General features: G+C 40.3%; 1 protein-coding gene across 1 annotated transcript in view; it reads left to right on the top strand.

Annotated features, from left to right (window-relative positions):
• CFAP54 (cilia and flagella associated protein 54) overlaps positions 1 to 27,205 on the top strand; it is a 533,435-nt gene that overhangs the window by 175,531 nt on the left and 330,699 nt on the right. Inside the window, exons 19-27 of the mRNA XM_040344233.1 lie at positions 2,316 to 2,390; positions 2,487 to 2,602; positions 3,786 to 3,962; positions 4,060 to 4,152; positions 5,594 to 5,779; positions 7,801 to 7,940; positions 12,472 to 12,619; positions 17,633 to 17,788; positions 25,198 to 25,320. Of these exons, the coding sequence (XP_040200167.1) occupies positions 2,316 to 2,390; positions 2,487 to 2,602; positions 3,786 to 3,962; positions 4,060 to 4,152; positions 5,594 to 5,779; positions 7,801 to 7,940; positions 12,472 to 12,619; positions 17,633 to 17,788; positions 25,198 to 25,320 (1,214 nt within the window). The remainder of the gene's footprint in view (positions 1 to 2,315; positions 2,391 to 2,486; positions 2,603 to 3,785; positions 3,963 to 4,059; positions 4,153 to 5,593; positions 5,780 to 7,800; positions 7,941 to 12,471; positions 12,620 to 17,632; positions 17,789 to 25,197; positions 25,321 to 27,205) is intronic.

Below are 27,205 nucleotides of genomic sequence, written 5' to 3'. Positions count from 1 at the left end.
TCAATGGACAACTTTGTGTAAAAAAAATGCGTTTTCATTTTTTTTCCACATTTTCCAAAAACTGCTGGAAAAAAATAAACCGTTCAAAAGACTCATTATGCCTCATAGATTATACGTTGGGGTATTCGCTTTCCAAAATGGGGTCACTTTGTGGGTAATTCCATTGTCCTGGTGTTCCAGGGCCTTCAAAAGTGTAATAGGTAGTCAACTAGTTAGATGTGCAATTTATGCTCCTAAAACCCCTGATGGCGCTTCCTGCATGTTGGGCCTCCGTATGTGGCCAGGCAGTGAAAAAGTCTCACACATGGGGTATCGTTTTACTCAGGAGGAGTAGCAGAATGTATTTTGGGGTGTCATTTGTGGTATGTACATGCTATGTGTTGGAAATATCTTATCAATGGACAACTTTGTGTAAAAAAAATGCGTTTTCTTTTTTTTCCACATTTTCCAAAAACTGCTGGAAAAAAATAAACCGTTCAAAAGACTCATTATGCCTCATAGATTATACGTTGGGGTATTAGCTTTCCAAAATGGGGTCACTTTGTGGGTAATTCCATTGTCCTGGTGTTCCAGCGCCTTCAAAAGTGTAATAGGTAGTCAACTAGTTAGATGTGCAATTTATGCTCCTAAAACCCCTGATGGCGCTTCCTGCATGTTGGGCCTCCGTATGTGGCCAGGCAGTGAAAAAGTCTCACACATGGGGTATCGTTTTACTCAGGAGGAGTAGCAGAATGTATTTTGGGGTGTCATTTGTGGTATGCACATGCCATGTGAGAGAAATAAGCTATTACAATGACAATTTTGAGAAATTTTTTAAATGAAAAATAAAAATCTTAATTTTGCAAAGAATTGTGGGAAAAAAACACAACTTCAAATAACTCACCATGCCTCTTAATAAATACCTTGGAATGTCTACTTTCCAAAAAGGGGTTATTTTGGGGGCATTTGTACTTTCCTGGCTTGTTAGGGTCCCAAGAAATGAGATAGGCCTTCAGTACATCAGGTGTGATCAGATGTGACAATTTTTTATGATTTGCACTATAGCTTGTAGACTCTAAAACTTTCACACAGACCAAATAATTTCCAAAAATTTTGGGTTATTTTTATCAAAGACATGTAGCAGTATAAATTGTGGCCAAAATTTATGAAGAAATATTAATAATTTGCAAAATGTTATCACAGAAACTAAGAAAAAATCATTTTTTTTCCAAATTTTCGGTCTTTTTTCATTAATAGCGCAAAAAATAAAAAACCCAGAGGTGATCAAATACCACCAAAAGAAAGCTCTATTTGTGGGAAAAAAAGGACAAAAAAATAATTTGGGTACAGTGTTGCATGACTGAGTAATTGTCATTCAAAGTGTGACAGCGCTGAAAGCTGAAAATTGCTCTGGGCAGGAGGGGTGTTTAAGTGCCCAGTAAGCAAGTGGTTAAGGAAGCTTTAGCAAGCAGCTCAATGCGATAAATTACTGCACAAAAATATGCGGTAATTACCACATTATAAAAACTTTACCACAGTAGTTATTTACCACACAAAACTTAGTGAATTGCACTTTCAAAACTGATTTAATGCAAGCGCTATTCTACCGCATTGTATTTGTCGTTATTTAACGCTTAGTGAATTGAGCCTTATGTATCATACTTTTCCGTTCCTAAATGCAGTATTAAACCAAAAAATAAAAAATGCTATGCAAGACATTTGTGCCTTAAGGTTATTACCCCCTACTTGGCTATTGTGAGTGCTAGTGCTCCACTAATAGGTAATGCATTTCATTTGTAATTTACATTTATTTTACCTAATAGTGAAAAATGTGCACTGTCAGAGCCTAAAGTGTATTTCAGAGTAAAAAAAATAAATGTAAGTAGTACATCTCTGCAATACATACACACTGCCCTATGTTTTATCACTGTAAAGACCCTGAGCTGTTTTCCTACCAGAAATGCACACAGCTACTATGTACTGTTGTGAGCGTTGACAAAAAAGAGCACTTTTCTGGCCTCAATGGTGTCAGTCCTGCCTCGCTGTCTTTTGCTAAACTGCCAAAACCTTACCACTCTCTTATCTATACACCATAGACAATAATTGTATGTAGTTCAAGATAAGAACCACCAAGATACAACCATAAATAAAATGGTTGGGATTGAGACGCTTATTCGTTTTTTACGTTTATTTTACAATGTAATTTGTAATTAACGGGTAACAAATAATCAATTTGTTAGTACATTTGTATAGTGCATTTTTTACAGTTGTGTGTACAGTTTTTTTCTTGGGTGTGTTGAATAACAGTAATATGTACCCATGTCTTTTGGTTTTAGTGGATGGTGAACAGATGAGATTGTCTAAAAACTGCAACCAGAAAAAAAACAGTGAGCCTACAAGTTTCTACACAGGTAAAATAATGCAGTGATTATTTGACAGATACTTATTCCTATAAGGATATAAACATGTGAATTTTAATTATATATTGTATTTCTTTTGGTTTGCAGAATCGGAGATAATTGACATTATCAGCAAGAATAACCTGTCCAAAGCCATATTTTTAATGCAAAAGGCAGTACTATTTACTAAGGGACTGGACAGTTCTCCTAATAAGCTTTTGGAGGTAAATGTATTTGCATTTATGATAATCATACTTTATGTATGTTGGTGAGACTGCAGAAATGTTTTGCAATCCAGCTGACCAACTGAAAACAATGCGTTGTGTGGTTTGCTTATCTCAGCAGTGTGAAGAGCAGAATGAAGAGTGATGGCTGCCTCTAGTACCTACTTTACAAATCTGTGGCCCAGATTCTCGTAGAATCGCGCAAAACTGTGCGGGCGTAACGTATCTTATTTACCTTACGCCGCCGCAAGTTTTACAGGCAAGTGCTTTATTCACAAAGCACTTGCGTGTAAAATTGCGGCGGCGTATCGTAAATCACCCGGCGCAAGCTCGCCTAATTCAAATTAGGCGGGTAGGGGGCGTGTAGTATTTAAACTAAGCGTGTTCCCGCGCCGAACGTACTGCGCATGCGCCGTCCGTAAAATATCCCAGGGTGCATTGCTCCAAATGACTTTGCAAGGACGTCATTGATTTCAACGTGAACAAAAATGGCGTCCAGCCCCATTCACGGATGACTTACGCAAACGACTTCAATTTTTAAATTTCGACGTGGGAACGACGGCCATACTTAACATTGGTTGCCCCTCATATAGCAGGGGCAACTTTCCGCCGGGCAAATCTAACGTAAACGTAACTTCACTGCGTCGACTGCGCGTACGTTAGGGAATTTGCGTATCTAGCTAATTTGCATACTCAACGGGGAAAACGACGGAGGCGACACCTAGCGGACAAAAAAAAATTGCATTTAAGATCCGACGGCGTAAGAGCCTTACGCCTGTCGGATCTAATGGATATATATGCGTAACTGATTTCAAGAATCCGTCGCATAGATACGACGGCCCAGATTAGGACTTAGGACGACGTACATGGCGTTGCGCCGTCGTAAGCCCTTTGAGAATCTGGGCCTATATGTTTAAAGTTAAATGATAGGTAATATTTTTATTGCATTATTACATTGATCCAGCTTGGACCTATGTAAGTATGCATATCTCATACCTAAGAAATTGCTAAGGAAGCTGTAAATCATTGTAGTAGTCACCACTACAGAAAAAAAAAATTAAGTACCGAGGGTTGGACGATAGATGTTGGGGGCTAGAGTATGTCTATAACAGTAGATGGCTTAAGCAAAATTTCGTAGATCAACCACATTGCTGATTTGTACTTGTGTTTGTTTTATATATAGGATTCAGAGAAACTGATTCAACAGGCTGACGCTGAAGAAAATGCAGTCTTTTTATCTTGCGTTAAACAACCAGAATCTAAAAATGGGAAATTGATCATTCCTCCTCCACCCATTTTAATTCGCAGAACAGAACATTCAATGGTGTTTAAGCCAGCTCCTTTCACATCAGACATTAAGGTGATCATGATCATATACTATGTGGCCATATAGAACATGGGCAGCAATGAATCAGGTTTAATATACTATTTCTTGTGCTTTTCTGTGTTTTACACAGGTGTCTTGGTACTGCCTATTTGGACGCTGTGTTACAGGACCCAGTTTAAAAGTAAGGCTAAATGATCACCATCTTCCTGGGACAGGAGTAGAGGTAATCTGCTTTTGACTTTGCTGTGATTCATTTCCCATTATAACTGAGACTTGCAACTTAGGTAAAAGTTTAAAACACCGCACAAAACTGAAGAGGATTCTTTTCCTTCTATCCAAAGAAACGGGTGCAGGCGTATTATTATACTTATCCAGAATGTGCACATAAATAAAAGGAACGCCGCTCTCCTGACCAGCCCGTGTAACCAGAGAGTATGGAGCAGCGTCGATGTCTCAATCAAACCACACTTGCGCCTTTCGCCATGCTCACCAGGGCTTAGTTATAGGGGTCTAAGACTTGCAATTTGCTGCTTTTTTTTTTTTTTACATGCACAAGTGAAAAAGTCTACCTCCAACGCCGATTATCCTATTGTCGACTGGCTGCTAGTTTCTATGAACCACACAGTACTCCTCCGGGGATGCATCTAACAATTCATACAGTAAAAGATTATGATGTTCGCTCTCCCTCGTCTTCGTCACAAAAAGCCTTGTATTCTTTTTACATAACACAAGGCATTCTATTAATGGACAAGGGAAGATGCCATCCTTTACCTGCCTCTCCTCCCCCCTTATCCAAAGAATGCCTTGTATTCTGTAAAAAGTATACAAGGCTTTTTGTGAATAGACAAGGAAATAGGAAAGAAAGAGTGAAGGACATGGTTCTGGCAGTATTCTGTAGCCGAAACTATCAGTTGCAGCACCAGAGGAAGAGCACTGCTCTGAGCTGTAAGAAACTAATACTTGTAATGTAACCAGCAGCCAATATGAATTCATGTGTGCCTATGGCAACATTTTTTTATTTTATTTATTGAAGCTCCACTTTAATGCCTCATACACACGCCCGGACTTTCTGAGAAAAAAAGTCCGACTGGCTTTTTTTCTCGGACAGTCTGGCCGTTTGTAGCCTCCATCAGACTTGTTTTGTTGGAAGCCCGACGGACCTTAGAGAACCTGGGGTCACGGCGGACTTTTGTACGGTCAAAAGTCCGACCGTGTGTACGAGGCATTAGTTGAGCTGATGCCATTTAACTGCAGTACCAGACAGTCAGGGCACAAAATGTGTGCAAATTACATGTTTATGCACATCTTTCCTCATTTAGCAACACATTATACAAAGTGGAGGCGTTACAATCATGAGTAGAAAATGTTCCATTGTTCTGATTTTCTAAAAAAATGCACAAGGCAAAATACATTTTTAGGCATTTGCATTCATTGAGGTGATGCAGAATAGACTGACAGATATATAGGGGCATGTTCAAAAAACAGTAACACATGTACCTGGAAAATTCACCTTCTCTTGAAGCTCAACTCCAGGCACAAAAATTCAATGTAAATATTTTCATCAATAGCCACAAGCCGCTTGCTATGGGGGCTCTTGTTCCTGCTCGCTCCTCAGCCCTGTTTCTAAAGGTTCCTACTGCTAATCTTTGTATATCTTTTCACAGGTTCCAGCAAATGGAAATAATTTATTGGAGGCTAGGGGCCTGAAAAAAAATGAGAGGTACATTTTTGCTGTAGCAGCATATTCAAGAGATGGACGTCTCATTGGGGATTCAGTTGGAGAAACCACTAAACCAATTCTTGCCTTTCCTCCTCTGTCTGTGCCTGCCACATGGGCCTACCTAGCACAGGTAAGTTTCATTAGTATAGATTAGTTATGTATACAGTGGGTATAAAAAATAATTATCCCCCTCTTAAAATCACATTTTGTTGCTTAGCAGCCTGAAATATAGCCAGACACGGTTTTTGTTTTATCCAGCTGTATTTACTCAGGGCAACTTATAACATACACGTGAAAGATGTAACACCAACATGTCATAAAAATCTAAATCAAAAATAGAATCAATGAGTTGGAAAAAGGGTCACCCTCCTTGTGTCAGTATTTTGTTGAAACACCTTTTGCTTTAATTTTTGCCTTTAGTCTGTTGGAATACATCTCAACTAACTGCACATCTAGGCTTTGTCATATTTGCCCACTCGTCTTTGCAGAACTGCTCAAGTTCAGTTAAATTTGATGGTGACCATTTGTGGACAGCAGTCTTCAAGTTATTCTGCAGTTTTGGGCTCTGACTAGGCCATGCAAGGACATTCACCTTTTTTCCTTTAACCACCGTGTGGACATTTTTGCTGTGGGCTTTGGGTCATTGTCATGTTGGAAGGTAAACCTTCATCCCATTGACATCTTTCTGGCAGATGGCAGCAGATTTTCCTCGAGAGTTTGATGGCATTTTGCCCTATCTATTTCTCCTTCTATCCTGAAAAGTGCTCCAATCCCTGCTGCAGAGAAACACCTCCATAACAAGATATTACCACCTACATGCTTTACTGTAGGAATGGTGTTATTTGGATGGTGAGCTGTATTGGATTTCCGCCAGACATACTATTTGGTGTTGAGGCCAAATAATTCACTTTTAGTCTGATCTGCTCATAACACCTTTTCTCCATGTGGCCTCAGAGTCTTAAATTTGCATTTTGGCAAAGTTCAGTCGTGACTGCATGTGGCCTTTCTTGAGGAGTGGCTTTTTTTGCAACCCTCCCATACAAAGCACATTTGTAAAGAATGTGTGATAAAGTTGTCACATTCTCACAATGACCACTCTTTGTCATAAATTCCTGCAACTGCTTCAGAGTTGCTGTAGGTCTCTTGGTAGCATCTCTGACCAGTTTCCTCCTGTCTCTTTTATCCAGTTTGTAGCAACGTCCTGATCCAGGGAGGGTCTGTGTTGTACCAAATACCTTCCACTTCCTAATGTAGCACTACCCCCAAAGGAGCTGCTGGTTTGTTTTGGGTGGCACGTTACCTCGTGGCTCCTCCGCCGTCCTAGTGGTATATGTGTTGGTATATGTGTGGGGTATCTGTGACCCCTGGTCGCCGTGCTACAATCCTCAAATCTCAATCCTTTTTTTTTTTTTTTTTCTCGGCCAAATGGGCCTATCTTGAGGAAGGGGCCTGGAGCTGCAGCTCCAATAGCCCCTATGTTAATCCGGCCCTGGGTGTTTGCTTTTTAGGTATTTACAGTAAATATTTCTGATCTTTAATTGATCAAATTATATTTATAACTTGGCCCCATGTCGATTTCAGCCAGTTGATGAAAGCCTTGGGTTCAGAAGAATATGTTAAAAGCCAGATGTCACTGATATTGGTAAAATAGCCAAACAAGTCAGCATCACAGTGTAATGGCTCTTTAGATCTTCTTTATTACGTTCTGACAGAGGTTACATGGTCCCACATAGAAATGTTGATGCGTTTCAGCCTGAGTGGGCATAAGTCATAACCAGTCATATAGTATTTTTGTAAAATACTATAAGTGAACAAAAAGGGTTGTAAGAGACTAGTAGGTGCCAACTACACATGTAAAAAAAGTCAATGTCATGTTGCAAGAGATAACACATATCTGCCAAAATGCTGCAAAAGACTTCTACAAAGCACTGACAAGTTATGAGAGATTAGTTGTGATTCCTAATATGCCACACAACAGAATTGTTTATGAAACATGTAAGCATTTTCATCTTGAGATTGAATGTTAACAGAATCCTATTTCTAGAAATGTCCTAGACGTGTCTGGCTGCTGTTTAATTGTGCAGACGATTGTGGGTTTTCATACAGTTTCAATCTGTTTTCTGAAATGAAATATTATTTTCATTTGTACAGAGCGCGTATCATGTTGGCAACTATAAAGTAGCTAAGCGGGCCTGCTCCGTGCTATGGAACTACTTTGTTTTGTCACCAGCGCCTTCATCTACTGATCTGGCTATATCACAAAACAGGGAAGGTTATATACATCAGACAAGGTAAGTAGCTACAAGAAATGTATCTGTGGATCTATTCTTATTTGCTGCCCTCTCATTTTAAATAATGAAAGGCCCCCATGGTATAGTAATCTCCCCCCCCCAGTGGAAAAAAGATGTGAATAACTAGGTTACAAGTGCTTCTGTCTAAGGCCTTGTATACACGACCGAACATGTCCTCTGAAACTGGTCTGTCGGACCAGTTTCCGCGGACATGTTCGGTCGTGTGTAGGGCCGACCGGACAGTTTCCCGGCCTAGCGGACAGGTTTCTAGCGGACAAATGTTTCTTAGCATGCTAACACTTCTAAACGCTGTAACTCATGTTTAGCCACGTTTCGTTTACAGACGTTTCTCGTTTTTGGCTATTTAGCCACTTAAGGACCGACTCGCGTACATATACGTCATCATTTTAAAGATGATTATCTCGGTAACGGCTGCAGCAGCAACGATAATGGTGGTCTCCACTGCGGATTTGCCGCAAGATCAATGTTATCGGATGGAGGGAGGTACGTCACTTCCGCCCATGTGTCTTAAAGGCAAATTTTTTTGTTGTCATTTTTTCAAATTACAATTTTTTTTATTGCATTTTAGTCTAAATATGAGATCTGAGGTCTTTTTGACCCCAGATCTCATATTTAAAGCGGTGGTTCACCTGAATTTTTTTTAAAAAGCCAGCAGCTACAAATACAGCAGCTGCTGACTTTTAAACAATGGACACATATCTGTCCAGGTCACCCGCGCCGTCGACAGGCTAAGCCAAGTGGCAGCTCGGCTTTCGGCTTCCCCACCGCCATCCTCAGTGAGGGAATCGGGAAGTGAAGCACTGCGGCTCCACTGCCCGCTTCCCTACTGCGCATGCGCGAGTCGCGCTGCGCCGTTCCCACTGGTCCCCATTGTGTTCTGGGAGCTTAGTGTTTCCCAGAACACAACGGGGGGGGGGGGGGGATGGGTGACGCGGAGGGACCGGAGTCTATACCAGGAAGTGAAGTGGTGCAAATACCTGTTTTGTACAGGTAATTGCACCCCCTCCCCAACGGGGGGGGGGAGGGTTCCAAAAAGCTTTAAGAGGACCTGTCATGCTTTTTTCTATTACAAGGGATGTTTACATTCCTTGTAATAGAAATAAAAATGACCCATTTTTTTTTTTTTTAAAACAGTGTAAAAATAAATAAAATCAATTAAAATAAATAAGAAAACTAAAAAAACAATGTTTTTAAAGCACCCCGTCCCGACAAGCTTGCGCGCAGAAGCGAACGCATACGTGAATAGCGCCCGCATATCAAGCCGGTTTTTAAACCACACAAGTGAGGTATCGCCGCAATTGTTAGAGCGAGAGCAATAATTCTAGCTCTAGACCTCCTCTGTAACTCAAAAGTTGCAACCTACCGTATTTATTCGAGTATAACGCGCACCCGTGTATGACGCGCACCCCTAATTTTCAATTAAAAATCGGTATAAAATCATTGTAATTGCCAAAAATCATTTATGTCCAGCCATGCCCCCTGTATGTCCAGCCATGCCCCCTGTATGTCCAGCCATGCCCCCTGTATGTCCAGCCATGCCCCTTGTATGTCCAGCCATGCCCCTTGTATGTCCAGTCATGCCCCTTGTATGTCCAGCCATGCCCCTTGTATGTCCAGCCATGCCCCCTGTATGTCCAGCCATGCCCCCTGTATGTCCAGCCATGCCCCCTGTATGTCCAGCCATGCCCCCTGTATTTAACCCCCGCTGTGCCCGGGCTGTAAAACTATACAAAATAAACTTTCACTTACCTGCCTACGATCCCCCGTTGTTCCGATATCGCCGTCCCGTTCTCCGGTCCCGGTCTCTTCCACTTCCTGGGGGTCGGCAGGGAAAACCGCTATTCAAACGAAAGCTGTCTAATGTTCCCCCGCGCCGCGTGATTAACGTTGCAGCGGCGTTGGTGGCGGCGGCGGCAGTAGCAGCGGCGTGTGCGGCGGCGGTAGCGGCGTGGGGGGACAAAGTCCTCGAGTATAACGCGCACCCAAACTTTGATCTTTTTTTTTGGGTATAAAATTTTGCGCGTTATACTCGAATAAATACGGTATATAATTTTTTAAACGTCGCCTATGGAGATTTTTAAGGGTAAAAGTTTGACCCCATTCCATGAGCGGGCGCAATTTTGAAGCATGACATGTTGGGTATCATTTTACTCGGCATAACATTATCTTTCACAATATAAAAAAAATTGGGCTAACTTTACTGTTGTCTTATTTTTTAATTAAAAAAAGTGTAATTTTTTCCAAAAAACTGCGCTTGTAAGACCGCCGTGCAAATACGGTGTGACAAAAAGAATTGCAATGACCGCCATTTTATTCTGTAGGGTGTTAGAAAAAAAATATATATAATTCTTTGGAGGTTCTAAGTGATTTTCGAGCAAAAAAAAAAACCTGTTTTAAACTTGTAAACACAGAGTCTGAAAAACAGGCTCGATCCTTAAGTGGTTAAAAAAAATATACATATGTTTTTTTAAAACACGCCTAAACGCAAAGGCGGCTAAACGCTGCAAAACGGACAATTTTAAAAGTGGGTTACTGTTAAGTTAAATTGTTCAGGAGAGGTTGTAAAAAAGTCCCGTGTACGCAAAGCCTAAACATTATGATTCAGTAATAAGGAATATCTATAAATATCATTTGAAAATGGTTTTAGGCACTGGAGAAGGTTTGAAGAAGCTGTGGCTTTAACCACTTGACACCCGCACGCCGTCATATGACGTCCAAAACGGGGACCTGTTATCCTGGGTGGACGTCATATGACGTGATGGGCTTTGCGGGGGGGATATCTCAATGATGCCTGCACCCGGAGGCATCATTGAGATATCATTTTTTAGCGGCGGCGATCCTGCGCACCGTAAGAACGATCATAGCGGCGGTTCCGCCGCTAGATCGTTCTTACAGGCGGCGGGAGGGGACATCCCCCCCCTCCCGCCGCCATCCGGTGCTTCTCCGGGCTCTCCCGTCCCACCGGGGGCCCGGAGAGATGATCGCCGTCCGCCGGATGTTTGCCATAGAGAAGACTGGTGACGATCTGGTCACCAGTCATCTCTATGACCGTCGGAGGCCCGGGCGCGATGTGATGACGTCACGCCCGGGTCCCCGTAAGTAAACAAACCGCAATTGCGGCTAGTTTGAATGAGATCTGTGAATTTTTTTTCACGATCTCATTCTTTCCAGCCTGCAGGAGAGATGTGGAGTCTTATTGACCCCGCATCTCTCCTTAAAGAGGACCTGTCACACACATTCCTATTACAAGGGATGTTTACATTCCTTGTAATAGGAATAAAAGCGATTGAAAAAAAAAAAGTGTAAAAAAAAGTGTAAAAAATAAAGAAATAAGTAAAATAAAAAAGAAAAAAATAATAATAAAAAAATTAAAATGCCCCTGTCCCCGGTAGCTCGCGCTCAGAAGCGTACGCACACGCAAGACCCGCCCACGTATGTAAACGTCGTTCAAACCACACATGTGAGGTGTCGCCGCGTGCGTTAGAGCGTGTGCAACAATTCTAGCACTAGACCTCCTCTGTAACTCTAAACTGGCAACCTGTAAAAATTTTAAAGTGTCGCCTATGGAGATTTTAAAGTAACGAAGTTTGGCGCCATTCCATGAGTGTACGCAATTTTAAAGCGTGACATGTTAGGTATCTAGTTACTCGGCGTAACATCATCTTTCATATTTTACCAAAAAATTGGGTTAACGTTACTGTTTTGTTATTTTTTAATTTATGAAACCATTTTTTTTTACAAAAAAAAGCCGTTTAAAAAATTATTGCGCAAATACGGTGCAAGATAAAAAGTTGCAATGACCGCCATTTTATTCCCTAGGGTGTCTGCTAAAAAAACATATATAATGTTTGGGGGTTCTGAGTAATTTTCTAGCAAAAGAATGAGGATTTGTACATGTAGGAAAGAAGTGCCAGAATAGGCCCGGGAAGGAGGTGGGTTTTAAAGCCCGGTATTGAAGTGGTTAATATTTAGCAGTATGTTACTTTGTATGCCTAGATACCATAAACAAATACATAATTGTTGGTTGAGCAGCTTCACCCTAAACTACGAAGGGTAACCTCGTAGGATCTGGCTCTGAACATTGTCACACAGAAATGAGCATTTGTTTTTTTACTATTTTTTTTTATTAATATTTCCTTGGAAAACAACATATATTCTACATAGTATGCATGAAATAATAGATAATACATAGATATTTCTAGCCACGCTGTCATGCATTTCTTATTTAAAAAAGAAGGGGCTATTGAGGGTTTCCATGGTAACTATAATGGCCAACGTAGACCTGCTGTGTATATGGAAAATGTATAATTAGCACTTTGTTACTCTCAAGTAGAATGTTAGTCTTTGGTAATCTCTAACATCTTTCATCTTCTCTAGAAACGAATCAGCTTTGATAATCATGACGCAATTAGTATAATTATTTTTTAAAATAAAATGTTATTTTTGTAATTCTTATTATATAATCTTAAGCATGCTAACCTGTGGATGTGACGCATATGCTTTCCCATAGTTTGTGTAATGATACCATATCAAAGTCTTCTCCCATACTGCTGCAACTATTCCTTGGAAGTATTTTTACAGTGAGTGAAATAAACATAAAAGAAGGAGCACTCTTTTGTGACTCGCTTTGTGATGGAGGTGTTCTTCTCAAGGGGCAAGTAAGTAATGAGTTAATAACTGTTATTAATGAGTACTGATTTACCGAATATTAATAAATATATATGAAAGAGAATGTGATACAGCTATATTATTGATGACTGAGATTAAAATTAATATAAGATAATTAATACTAGATCAGAAATGACCTTGGGTCCTTTGAAAATTATTGAAAAAAATATTCATTTTTACTCACAATAGTATAATTAATGTCAAAATCAAAGTAATAATGTTATGGGCATAATTGACTTTAACATAAAAATATATATTGCAATGTCAGAAAATACATTTACTTGATTTTAGAATTTAGAACTCCAGGAAATGTAAAAAGTCTGTTAGTCCAGTTAGTTTAGTAATAAAAATCATAAAAAGCATTTAAAATACTGAAAGTATAATTGCACTATACCTTTCTTTTTATTATCTTCCCACAATTCCCTGCACAGAAGAATAATGCTTGGAAAGATAGGATGACATTTGCGTTGCACAGTTATTACTCTCTGTCTAACATGCCCTGTACACACGATCGGACCTTTGTCTGACCAAATTCACCTCGGAATCTGAGTAAAATAGAACATGTTCCGATGGAATAACTCTGATGGGGCATACACACGGTCGGAATTTACGATGGAAAAAGTCTGTCAGACTTTTTCCATCGGAAATTCTGATCGTGTGTACAGGGCTTAAGGCACCAAAATCAGGAGCTACAGTTGCTGAAATTAGAGGTCCATAACCTGATACATCCAGATAAACTGGGCCTTTTATTCTCTAACACTTATTTCATTGACACCAGAAGTCCAAATATATTTTATTCTAAAAGCATTACTTAATCCATATGTCCCATTTCTTTATGGGGTGTAATTATTAAGCAGTAGTTTGCGCAGTGGTCTGCATTTTATAAAGGGGTCCACAGTGTACATCGTGGAGTATAACAGAGAGCGGCTGTGTAATCTGCTCACCATTATAAATATGCCCCTGTATGACTATCTTTCCTGCACACTTTAAGGATATTATTAAAAATGTTCACAAGTACACATTTTTAAGATCACTTTTCCAGCTCCTACAGAAATAAGGATTAGTAATAACAAAACCCCAGTCAGGAGCACACCTTCCACCCAGTTTGCTGCATATGAATAACATGGCCCTGAATAAGAAGTAGAGGCCTCCAGAAGCACTGGAATAACAAGCAACCTTTAAATCCTACAGTAATTTGGCTCCCATACCACTTTGATGCTCCAAAGGACAACTTTAATGCATGCGTTGTACTCTATATAGGTGTAAGTAGTGTGACCAGTTTTTACATTTGCCTCCAAAATGCTATAGCTGAATCAGTTCACCTACCAATATACTTGATTTGGAAAAAACAAAGTATCCCCAATTGGGAACGGGATTTTGAGGGCGACAAGATTACCATATTGGATTGTTTAAAATAGCATTATTTTATTGATACAAAAGGAACATATGAACATACACATGTAAAATAATGTCTGTGCAAAGACACATAAAAAGTACACCTTTCACTGTATAACAATGTTGGAAATAAATATACATATACTTTGTTGTCTCCAATGCACCCAACACGTTTCTGGTTCGAACACCTTTCCTCAGGGGTATTGGTAAGGAGATATGTATTCATTCAATGGTTCACTTAGAATAGTGCACAGTCATGCAGATGAGTAAAAACATGGACAAGATCAACCTGCCTTCACTCGAGTGGGATGGGCATGAAAGGGGCATCAGCACCACCGGGTCACACAAACCCCCATGGAGGTCCCAAATATGGAAGTCGCAAGTATGGGACACAAAGGACCTGAAGATTCTATGTCTTCTCAGTAAAATATATAGTCTGATATAGAGAAGTAATATGGTCTTGTATGTCAGCAGATCCCCCTCATGGTAAACATCTCCCTAGCTGGAGTACAAAGACTGAACGTCCGTCTACAATCCTCCTGGCTGTAGCACCTAATGTGCTTGATTTATACTCTGTTTAAGAGACTACATGCCCACTCATGTAGCAGGAAGACAGAAATGTTTTATCAATATCGGTCAAAGACTATGATTTTTGCCCTTTTGAGTGTTTTATTGCATATTCTTTATGACTACTTAGAATGTAAAGGATCAGTCCTTAAATTTCAGGTAAATCTACTGAAAGTTCACGGAGACCTAAAGTAGAATTTCAGCTGAAGGCCAACTAGTTTTAAAAATACCCCCCACTCTCCGCTTTGGTCTGGTCATGTAATGCATCTTTCTCAAACCCCCTGCTACCACCGCTGGCTGACACGGGGGGATCACGTGACAGGACTGAAGCGGACTGAAAATAGGTAAGTATATACATCTTTTTTACAAAGTTTAGTTAGTATAGGAGGGAGGAGGGAGCATTTTTAGACTATCTAAGCTTTAGCTGGAATTCTATTCTACTTTAAAGTGGATCTTTAGTGCATCTGAGCACCACAAACCAAAAACACTATTTTGATACATTTTTATTATTCAAAGCAAACTCCCCCATTCCATTCATGCCCCTATGCTTTATTTTGTTGAGAAATCACTTTGAAAAACAACCCCCTAGCATTTCTGGCCATGGCTATCTTGAGTAAGAGCAAATGATTTATGTACAGTTCCTTGAAAAAGTATTCACACCCCTTGGAATTTTCCAAATGTTGTCATGTTACAACCAAAAACTTAAATGTTGGTGCTGTAAACCAGGCATGCATGATGAACGTATCTCTGCGTGTTCTTTTTATCATGGTCATAAGACAACAATAAAATTGAAGACTGAATTTCCAGGGGGATGGGCAAGGAGAGCATTAATCAGAGAAGCAGTCAAGAGGCAATGGTAACTCTGAAAGAGCTGCAGAGATCCACAGCTCAGGTGGGAGAATCTGTGCACAGGACAACTATTAGTCGTGCACTCTACAAATCTGGCTTTTATAGAAGAGTGACAAGAAGAAAGCCATTGTTGAAAGAAAGCCATAAGAAGTCCTTTTTGTGGTTTGCAAGAAGCCATGTGGGGGACACAGCAGACATGTGAAAGAAGGTGCTCTGGTCAGATGAGACCAAAATTTTACTTTTTGGCCTAAAAGCAAAAGCTATGTGTGGTGGAAAACTAACACTGCACATCACCCTGAACACACCATCCCCACCGTGAAACAGGAGAGTGACAACATCATGTTGGGGGGGTGCTTTTCTTCAGCAGTGACAGGGAAGTTGGTCAGAGTTGATGGGAAGATGGATGGAGCCAAATAAAGGGCAATATTAGAAGAAAACCTGTTAGAGCCTGCAAAAGACCTGAGACTGGGGTAGAGGTTCTCTTTCCAGCGGGGCAACGACCCTAAACATACAGCGAGAGCTACAATGAATGGTTTAGATCAAAGCATATTAATGTTTTAAAATGGCCCAGTCAAAGTCCAGACCTAAATCCAATTGAGAATCTGTGGCAAGTGCTGAAAATTGCTGTTCGCAGATGCTCTCCATCCAATCTGACAGAGCTTTGAGCTATTTTGCAAAGAAGAATGGGCAAAAAGCTCACTCTCTAAATGTGCAAAGCTGGAAGAGACATCCCCAAAAGGACTTGCAGCTGTAATTGCAGCAAAAGGTGGTTTCCACAAAACATTGACTCAGTGGGCCTGAATACAAATGCACGCCACACTTTTTACATATCTATGTGTAAAAAAAATTGAAAACCATTTATAATTTGCCTTCCACTTCACAATTATGTGCCACTTTGTGTTGGCCTATCACATAAAATCCCAATAAAATACATTTACGTTTTTGGTTGTAACATGACAAAATGTGGAAAATTTCAAGGGGTATAAATACTGTTTCAAGGCACTGTAGCATTAACTTCCTGCTAAGCTGAGAAAACCCCTCCTTCTCTTCTCCCCTCCTGAAGACTTATGGGATGTATGACATCATTTACCTAAACAGGAAACCAGAAAGTAACTAAAGAAATGTAAAAAAAAAAAAATTAAAACACATAAATATGTTATACTTTCCTATCTATTTACTAATGCTAGCAGCATAAGGATTAAAAATAATCAATGTTGGTTAGGAGAGTGAAGATCCACTTTTGGTTCCTGTGAGAACATTACAGGAGATGCTGGGACTGGCAAAGTTGGAAGGGAACATCCAAGACCCCCATGTGTATGGAGAGGGAAGCAGAGAGACCTTGCTGTTGGAGTGTTCAAGACATATTAAAAGCAAGGGCCTGACTTACCACCAGGCCACCTACCATTTATAATTAAAATGCCACTGTTAGGTGGACTTGCCCTTTAATATTAGAACTGTAAACAATGGTGTAAAGACTTCCATTAAATAATGGTAAAAAATGGTAGCAATTCAATAGAACCTACTGAGATCAGATTAGTTGGGTAATTGCACCCCACTAGGATGAAAATGAAATGATTTATGCCATTTGCCTGCAAATGTGTTGTAAATACCTTTTATAAAAGTGCTCTCATAGCGCCACTTTAATACGCTTCTGCCCAATATTTCCTTACAATGTAACCATGATATCCCCAAATAACACTTTATATTGTTTTCACAACATTTTGGCAATCAGTAGAGCATACCAGGACTATGCAGCTGCTTAATGTTCCATTGACCGAAGAGTATTATGCTCAGCCAACTAGAAAATAAAAATGTATTGCCGCAAACCTCTCTGGTAAAAAAATAAAACAAAACTTGTGTTGTGAGGTAATGGGGATTATGGAATCTAAGAAGCGAAACAGTTGGCCAAATTGGTAGTGAATGGAGTATAACCAAAGAGCAAACCATAGTAATTCTTCACTACACATAAGAAGGTTATTATTGAAATAACTCTCTTGAAGAGACAACCACAACAGGCAATTTGGAAAATCAAAGTTTATATAATCCACAAAGGGAAATATATGTATTACAAATTGATTTGCTGGAAACATAGTTTATAAAAGTATTTACATATAGATTGGCAGAACCCTTTAGTATAAGATTTTACAAAAATATCTGCTCCGCTGAGCTAAATATCTGTTTGTTATCTTTAGCTTTGTCGGATAGCTGAATGCGAAAGATTGTTAGTGGCTCTTGATGTTAGTACCTTGCTGAGCGATGCCAACTATGCCCTTCAAGCTGTTGTTCAATGCTATGGTCTGATTGCTCCAGTAATCTATCACAGAATCCCTTCTGTTCCAGTAGTGCAGGTAAGCAGAAATGTACCCATACTAATTCATTGCGGTCATGATAAGCAATCATTTATATTTATGTTTTTAAACAAAACAAGTCATTCAGATACAAGCAATAACGCACTAGATCCGGGCTGATGTAAATGTACCTATTAATATTAGAGACGTCTGTTGTGACGCTTCAAATCACACATAAGTAGTCAGCACCGAGTGTGGTGCCACACAGTGGGTGAATGAAGCCATTCTGTGCAAGAGAGATCCTATTGCTCTTTAATTAGACACCCGTCATTTGCTAGCCAAATTCCAAAAACCTTTTAGATTCTTGTATACTATGCAGCCATATTTTTGTTAGCCTTTACCCTTTAAATTACATTTTTGTTTGTATATCTTTGCCTATTTTAAAGCTTTGCTTTTTAGATAGCTTATTTATTGCTGATGTGTACAGGTTAAAATGTTTAAAGTATATGTATAGATTTAATACACAGCTAAAACACTGGCAAAAGTAGATATGTCTTGTATCTCTTAAGGGATCTTTTATCTGTCTTTTTGTCATTTTTCACTGGGCTTCTTTTTCCCCTTGCAATTCAGATGCTGATGTCTTTTCTTTAATCTCAGCAATCAATAAAGCTCATGGTGTGTGAGTTATGTTATTGGGATTTAGTATTAAATTGATGTCTTGGATTGATTGACTACGCTATCCATAAATATGAGGTGACCATTGTCTGATACCATGGATACAATCATATTTGTTTGGAAATTAGATAGTGGAGAGGGGGAGTAACTGTAAAACATAAAATAGAGTTGGTCAAAAAAACGAGGTTGGGAATTTTATACACCTTCCTATGTTATCCTACTTTAACTATGAAAAGAAATTGCATCTATGTTTCTGACAGAAAAAACAGTTACACGTTTTATAGATTACCCATGTCTGAAAGATACAGCGATTCAGTGTCCATGAGCTATACATGCAAGAGACACTATAAATGGGTATAGTTTGATTTCCCAGGCAAGGGCCATAGGAGAATATGCGTATGGTTCGTGAAAGCACAGAGACCATCGAGGGACATTGTAGATATTCTTAAACAGCTTGTTATACTGCCACTTCCAGGAAGTTGGGACATTGACAAGTCCAAAAAAAGTTAAGGCAGCCTTCGTATAACCCTGCCTCCAATTGTCATGCCTCCGTTTTTTGCTTGTGTCCTGTAAGGTTTGACAGCTTTTGCTCAGCACTGTACAAAAAAATTCTTACTAAATTTCTATCTGGATTTTTGCTAGATACTTGGTAAAACATAAATCTTTTTCTTCTTTGATTTCTTCAATGAAGACTTCAGTTATGCTGTTCTGGATCAAGATACTTTCAGCAACAGCTTTTCAGGCCGTACCTTAATGAATTGAAGATTGCATGGCTAGTCGGGAATATGACCTTTGGACACTGGGGTCTTTATTTTGGTGGTTTCCAGACCCTTGTGTACAGTGTAATTTAGTCACAGAGCAATCTCCAGGTCCAGAGCTGTGGCACAGCCACTGGTGTGACCCAGGCCCCGTACACACGAGAGGATCCATCCGCTGGAATTGATCCGCAGACCGGCTCCAGCGGATAGATCCCCTGGTGTGTACAATCCAGCGGATCTGTTTCCGCGGATTCTTATCCCCTGGGATGGATTTCAAGCGGATAAAAATTTGAAGACATGCTTTCAAATCTATCCGCTTGAATCCATCCCAACGGATTGATCCGCTGGTCTGTACAGACTCACCGGATCAATCCGTCCGAAGGGATCCCCGCATGCGTCGTAATGATTCGACGCATGCGTGGAATTCCTTATATGACAGCGTCGCGCTCGTCGCCGCGTCATCGCAGCGACGGCGCGACACGTCATCGCGAGGGGATTTCGGCGCGGATTTCGATCCTATGGTGAGTACACTCCATCGGATCCAAATCCGCTGAAATCCTCGAGAGGATTTATCCGCGGAAACGGTCCGCTGGACCGTTTCCGCGGATAAATCCTCTCGTGTGTACCCGGCCCTAGTCTTCCAGGACTCCTGTAGTAAGTGAAGCTGGTCTGGCTGAAGCACCAGGGGCTACCTCATTTCTGGTATCAAAGGGATTTATTTTAGAATCCCTGCCACCATCATTTTGCTGTGGTAATGTTAAAGGCTGATAAAACTGAGCATTGACATAATATGCTATGTGGAGTGTTACGCACATGTGTACCATGTTTTTTTTCCCTACTATTCAGCCTAGCTGAAAAAGAACCCTGTGCTTCATCTGGTCTGGGGTCTAGTTCCACTGCCCATCTTCAGTAACTTGGTCACCTCTGGCCACATACGACCCTCATTGTCATATAAAATCATATACTTGGTGGTTAGGAAGGTTTGCAGTGTGGTTGATACACCTTTAAAACACCTATGGATGTTTTGTTAGAAGGGTTTATTTTCATCCTTTTGGTCCTGAGGTTTATTGTATTCCAGTTTGTATTACAATAAATCCTCATTCCTGCCTGTCCTCTTATACATGTGTTGTTGATCACTCCACTTTCACCTTAGAAACGATTTAGGTTAGCACCCTTCAGTTTTGGACAGCTGAGGGTTTATTCCATTATCTCCATTTTAATTTTATTCTATGAGTACCTTCACATCCATGGATATCGCTTTTAGAGATCTATTGTCTGTGTGGTAACATCCTATCTTTTCTTGAACTTTTCTCTCCCTGAAATCAAGAGTCAGGAATAATAAACTTAACCTATGGATATTGACCAGTTGTTCTTTTTCATGGACAAAGTTCTGCTTGTCCAAGTTTAATTTCCCTGAAGTCAGTAGTTAGGTATGCTAAGCTTTAGCTGCTCCTGTTCTATTTTTATTTTATGGACCACCATAGTTGTTGGTTTAATTTATTTTTCTCCTGTTTTAGGTGCTGTGCAGTTTCATCTGCTTTTTAGTGGATGCTTTGTTGTTCCTCCATTTAGTGTTTGACACAAGGCTCCTTCTTGCAGCACTTAATCCCCTTTGTGGTATAATCGGTCCTGGTTTGGTGCACCAGCTCCTTCCTAGGTGTCCTACCCTTGGTAATGGAAATTTGCAGGTTGATTGGCCATTTTCCACCTTGTCTTCTTACAGGCATTGATTTTCTTGTTAGATTCTCTTTTTTTTAGATCCACTTTGCTGGATCTCTTATTGGCTTCTGCAAAACCCCTCAGCTGTACTGCTTTCGGATGTCATCACTGTTTTAAGAGTTTCTACAATTCTTGTGTTCCTCAATGGACAACAAAAAGTAAAGTTTTTTTGTACATACTGTAAAAAAAATTTTTTTTATACAGAAGCTGGCTTAACATATTTTGACTGCCAGTGTTCCAAACGCCTGAAGGCGGCAGTATACCCCAACTGTTTAAGAATTTCTACAGTTTCCGTGTCCTTCAATAAACCTGTAGAAATAAAACTATAGTCGGTACAAAAATCCTATGCCTAGAGCCTGAATACTTTTTGCTATAACCCAAAAACTGTGCTTCCAGGAGAGAGATTATTCAGCACAAATGCGGAGTTGATCACTTATCAGCAATCTACTAATGACCACAAAAAGCTTATTCACAGCAAAGATGAATGCAGATTTAGGGCCAGTCAGGATTTATCTGCAAAAAAGTGCAGAAATCGTCTATAGTGGAACTTGGTTGTAGCATGCTTAGGTCCTTTGTACCAAGGCTAAATGCATTTCAATAGTAATGCCATGATACTAGATAGAAAAGTTGGAAGCATGTTACCCGGAACATTGTTGCCATGTTACCAGAGATAGTGAAGCCACGTTACCCAAATCTGTAAAACAATGTCGCTAGGGCCAGAAAGAGCAGTTTGCTAAAGACAGTAAAGCTACATTTATTTTTTACAGTACAGTACAAGTCTTAAAGCGCAGACAGGTAAATTCTTTTAAGTGCATAATAATTCAGTAGTATTCAAAAACCTCTGAGTATACAAAGTTTTAGGGTACAATGTTCATTACTTATCATGTAGCCATTCATGGGAGAGCCAAACTCCTTTCCAACCAGGTGCTCCAGGACTTGGGGAAGGCATCATATTTCAGAGCGTTCATGGCCAATAGGCAATCAAAGGTATAGTTATCATTGACCAGTTTCACCACATTGGAGAAGTTAGGAGCTAGAGTTGATTTCTAGTTCCTAAGTACTACTAAGTGTGGTACTAGTAATATGTGGGTAACAACCGGTTGGCATGGGGGAGGGTAGGTGGTCTATCCCTATATTCAGTAGGGCTAGGGCAGTAGTTGGGCTTACTAATATCCCAGTGCAAGTGGATAGTAATTTGAATGTTTGTTTCCAGAAGCTGGTGAGTAGGGATGGGCTTGATGTTCAAGTCGAACGTAAGTTCGAGTCAAACATCAGCTGTTTGTTCATAGAACAAACATATGGTGTGCTCACGGCAAGCTCACTCGCTGAAGAGTGCCCCATAATGCACTGCGAGATTGCAGTGCATTGAAGGCTGCTGATTGGCCAAAGCATGCACCTAACCTGCATGCTTTGGCGCAATGTGCTTTGAGAGCCATGATTGGCCAAAGGCACACTGCCTTTGGCTAATCGTGGTTTAGGGGCTACGTCCATGCCCCACACTATATAAGGCCCCGTACACACGACCAGTTTCCTCGGCAGAATTCAGCTTCCGACCGAGTTTCTGGCTGAATTCTGCCGAGAAACCCGGCCGTGTGTACACTTTCGGCCGAGGAAGCCGACGAGGACCTCGGCGGCTCCAGGACTGAACTGGCCGAGGAACTCGATGTGTTTGGCACGTCGAGTTCCTCGGCCGTGTGTACGGGGCCTAAGACTGCTGCTTACATGGCGGTCGTATATAGTGAATGAATGGAGATTAGGCAGGTAGTGTAGTGTGCAATCAGTCAGTGTAGTATATATAATACAGTGGAGAATATATAGTGCAGTGAGTATAGTATATATAATACAGTTCAGTGTATATAGTGCAGTCAGTGTAGTGTATATAATACAGTTCAGTGTATATAGTGCAGTCCATATAGTATATCTAATACAGTGGAGAATATATAGTGCAGTCAGTGTAGTATATATAATTAAGGATGCGAACCGGGTTCGGTTTGCACCAGAACTTGCCGAATAGGCAAGAAATTTGTTTGAACACACGAACACCGTTAAAGTCTATGGGACACAAACATGAAAACTTGAAAGTGCTAATTTTAAAGGCTTATATGCATGGTATTGTCATAAAAAGTGTATGGGGACCCAGGTCTTGCCCCAGGGGACATGTATCAATGCAAATAAAAGTTTTAAAGTTTTAAAAACTGATGTTTTTTCGGGAGCAGTGATTTTTAATAATGCTTAAAGTGAAACAATAAGTGAACACATTTTTTCCATTGATTTTTCATCTGTATTGCAGGGAGCTGGCAATACATTACAGCCGCGCAAGTTTGAATGAATAATTTTTCTTTGGATATGTCATTATTGCTGCGGCACTGTTCTACACATTGCACAGATGCGCCACTTTACAGACAGGGGACCCCCAGGCATGATATGTAAAGGAATATTTCATTTTTACTGTTTCACTTAAAGCATTAGTAATCAATTCCCGCCCGGCCTATAGAAAATATGACCAGCAGAATAAGCTGTGATCGCACGAATGGCGGGGAGGCGAACAGCACGGCGATCGATGGTGCGGTGTGTCAGTCTGACTTACTGCATCACCGATCTTGGTAAAGAGCCTCTGATGTCCACCAGTGCCACCTATGAGTGCCCATCAGTGCCACCTATCAATGCCCATCAGTGCTGCATATCAGTGCCACCTTTTTGGTGCCACCTCATCGTTGCCACCTTCTCAGTGCCCATCAGTGAAGGAGAAAACGTATTTACCAAATTTTATAACGGAAACAAAGAAAATGTTATTAAAATTATTTAAATATTTTTTTTTTATTTGTTTAGCAAAAAATAAAAAAGCAGAGGTAATCAAATACCACCAACAGAAAGCTCTATTTGTGGGAACAAAATTATAAAATCTTTTTTTCGGTACAGTGTAATCTGACCGCACAATTGTCATTTAAAATGTGACGGCGCTGAAAGATGAAAATTGGCTTGGGCAGGAAAGGGGGAAAGTGGCTGGTATTGAAGTGGTTAAAATCCTTCCTCCTGAAAAAATTTTTGTTTTAAAACTTTTTTTTGCATTGATACATGTCCCCTAGGGCAGTACCTGGGTCCCCATACACTTTTTATGGCAATAACTTGCATATAATGCCGCGTACACACGATAATTTTTCGGCATGTAAAAAACGTTGTTTTTAAAAAATTATCGTGTGTGGGCTTCACATAGTTTTTCGGGTTCTGAAAAACGTAAAAAAAAGAAATTCAACCATGCTGCATTTTTTAACGACGTTTTAAACAATGCCGTTTTTCAGGTTGTAAAAAATGATCGTGTATGGGCTTAAACGACGTTATCCCCCGCATGCTCAGAAGCAAGTTATGGGACGGGAGCGCTCGTTCTGGTAAAACTACCATTCATAATGGAGTAAGCACATTCATCACGCTGTAACAGACAGAAAATCGCAAATCGTCTTTTACTAACGCAAAATCAGCTAAAGCAGCCGAAAGGGTGGGGCTGTTTGAATGGAACTTCCCCTTTATAGTGCCGTCGTACCTGTTGTACGTCACCGCGCTTTGCTAGAGCATTTTTTTTTAACGATCGTGTGTGGGCAACGTCGTTTTAAAGATGAAGTTTGAAAAAATGAGGCTGAAAAACTTTGTTTTTTCAAGCCGAAAAATGATCGTGTGTACGCGGCATAAGCCTTTAAAATTAGAACTTTTGATATTTCATGTTCGTGTCCCATAGACTTTAATAGGGTTCGCATGTTCGTTTTTGCCTGTTCGAGGTGTTCTGGTGTGAACCGAACCGGGGGGTGTTCAGCCCATCCCTACTGGTGAGAGTAGGGGAAGCTACATTTCTAAGGACAGTCTCACTATTTTGGGAAGGACGGTGAATCTAAATGTAACTGAGGGACTGAAGTCACCCGAGACTGAAGGACCATGTTACCAGAGGTGGCATGGCCATATTACCAGTTGCACTGTTGCCATTTGGTGAAGTTAACACGGTCATAGTAACCTGTGATTTATTCCCATGTACCGTATACTACAGTACAGCTGCACTGCACAAAGTTTTGAGTTCATTTTACCTGTAGTGCCAGCTGCATTCAATCTGTGGTAAACAAAACTAAAGTACAATGACCAAAACTCACAGGGAAGCACCAAATATGTGTTGACTATGCAAAGGACCTTTACCTAATTAGACTGATTCTTAATAGTCCTTATTTAATGCCTAGCGCTATATTAAGAGTAAGATATTACAATAGACAATTATTTTCTAGCAACAAAGAGGTTAATACTATAATGCATAATTCACATTTTTGTTCATGTTTTCAGATCCTAATTAAATGCTTGGCAGTTTTTCAAGAGATCCCCAGCAGCACTTGGCAGAAAAAACAGGCTGGTGTAACAGAGGGCGTACTGCACATGACAGCCTGCATCGTGTATTATGTAGCCAAGGTACTTATTTAGATGCTTCCAACATGGCAATCAAAAGAATGCTTATTATATTTCTATTTTAGGATGACATTAAAAGCAAACACTTCTCCTGTTACTTATGTATTTCTGATAATTGAACATATCATTATTTCTGAGTCGTGACCCTTTTATGAGCCTGTGTAAATATTGTGTATGATTAACGGATTAGTGCATTTAATAATCTACTCTGTCTAATCCCATGATATGTATATTTTCTTTTACTACCACTAAGCCAGGAGAAGCTGTAGGAGTCTGGTTTACTAAAAGCAAAATTGCCAGGTTCATATCGTAGAAGAGAGCATTTTCCAATGTACATCTACCAGCCGCAGCCAATTGAAAGTTATCTGTCCTTGATATCTCTTTAGATGTTTGAGTACTGGTTTCTGTGGGTGCCTGAAATTTACACTAAACTGTAATTGTACACACTGCTGTGTATAAAAGCAATTTCCAGATATTATGACCCTGTCTGACGCCATCAGAAGATGATTTGTAGCAGCTTACAGATTCCCAGTGATGCTATGGACTCGGGCGGGCCTTTGCTTGTTTTTAATCTGGCCCTTGAGGTATTATATATGGACACCAACAATAGGGGAACATTCCTGCCACTGACACCAACACTATAACACTGTTTTTCCCACTGACCCCAACAATGGGACATATATCCCTCCAATAACACCAACAATCGGGCACAATTCGGGCACAATTCCTTTCACTGACACCAAAGACATTGGGACATTGTTTACCCCCACTGGGCACAGTTCGGCCCCACTTAAGTCTGAATGACAGTAAACTGATCCTTTTGTTTAGAAAGTTTTGAGCGCCTGGTTTAGAGCATGTACTCTAGACTAGAGCATGTATATATGCAGCTGAATTAAAGTGATGCTAAAAGTCTTGTTTTTTTTTTCTTTAACCACTTCATACCCCGCCCATAGTCTTATTACGTCCGCGGGAGTGATCTCCCATCCTGGGCGGGCGTCAGATGTCCTGGGCTTCCTGGCTGTCTAGGGGACGCCCGCCGTGTCACTTGGGAGCCCATGCGCTTGCCCAGCGGAAATTGCGGCCCGCGATTGCCTGAATACAGAGCAGGACCATGGATCTGTGTGTATAAACACACAGATCCACATCCTATCAGGTGAGAGGAGACCGACGGTGTGATCCCAGTACAGAGAAACACCGATTGGTCTCCTCCCCTTGTGAGTCCCTGCTCCCTACAGTTAGAATCACTCCCTAGGTATAACATTTAACCCCTTGATCGCACTTTTTTAGCACTGATCACTGTATAAATACGAATGGTCCCTAAATAGTGTCAAAAGTGTCCGATATGTCCGCCGCAATGTCAGTCACAATAAAAATCACAAATCGCTGCCATTAATAGTAAAAAAAAATAAAAACATACTATAAATATATCCCCTATTTTGTAGACGTTATAACTTTTTACCAAAAATATTTAGAAAACTACATATATGCCTAAACTGAGGAAAACATTTGTCAAAAAAACAAAATAAAATTGGGATATTTATTACAACAAAAAGTAAAAAATATTGTGTTATTTTCAAAATTGTTGCTCTTCTTTTGTTTATAGCGCAAAAAAAAGAAAAAACGCAGAGGTGATCAAATAACACCAAAAGAAAGCTCTATTTGTGGGGAAAAAATTATAAAAATTTCATATGGGTACTACGTTGCATGATTGCGCCATTTACATTCAAAGTGCGACAGCGCTGAAAACTGTTATACTTACCTGCCCTGTGAAATGGTTTTGCACAGAGAAGCCCCGATCCTCCTCTTTTCGAGTCCCTTGCCAACGCTTCTGGCTCCTCCCTCCTGTCGTGTACCCCATTCAGACACAGAGCTGCGGTTCGGCCCCACC

Source organism: Rana temporaria, chromosome 3 (genome assembly GCF_905171775.1).
Source record: "Rana temporaria chromosome 3, aRanTem1.1, whole genome shotgun sequence".
Lineage (NCBI taxonomy): Eukaryota > Metazoa > Chordata > Amphibia > Anura > Ranidae > Rana > Rana temporaria.
The sequence above is the reverse complement of the archived record's forward strand: the minus strand, read 5'-3'. Positions and strand labels throughout refer to the sequence as shown.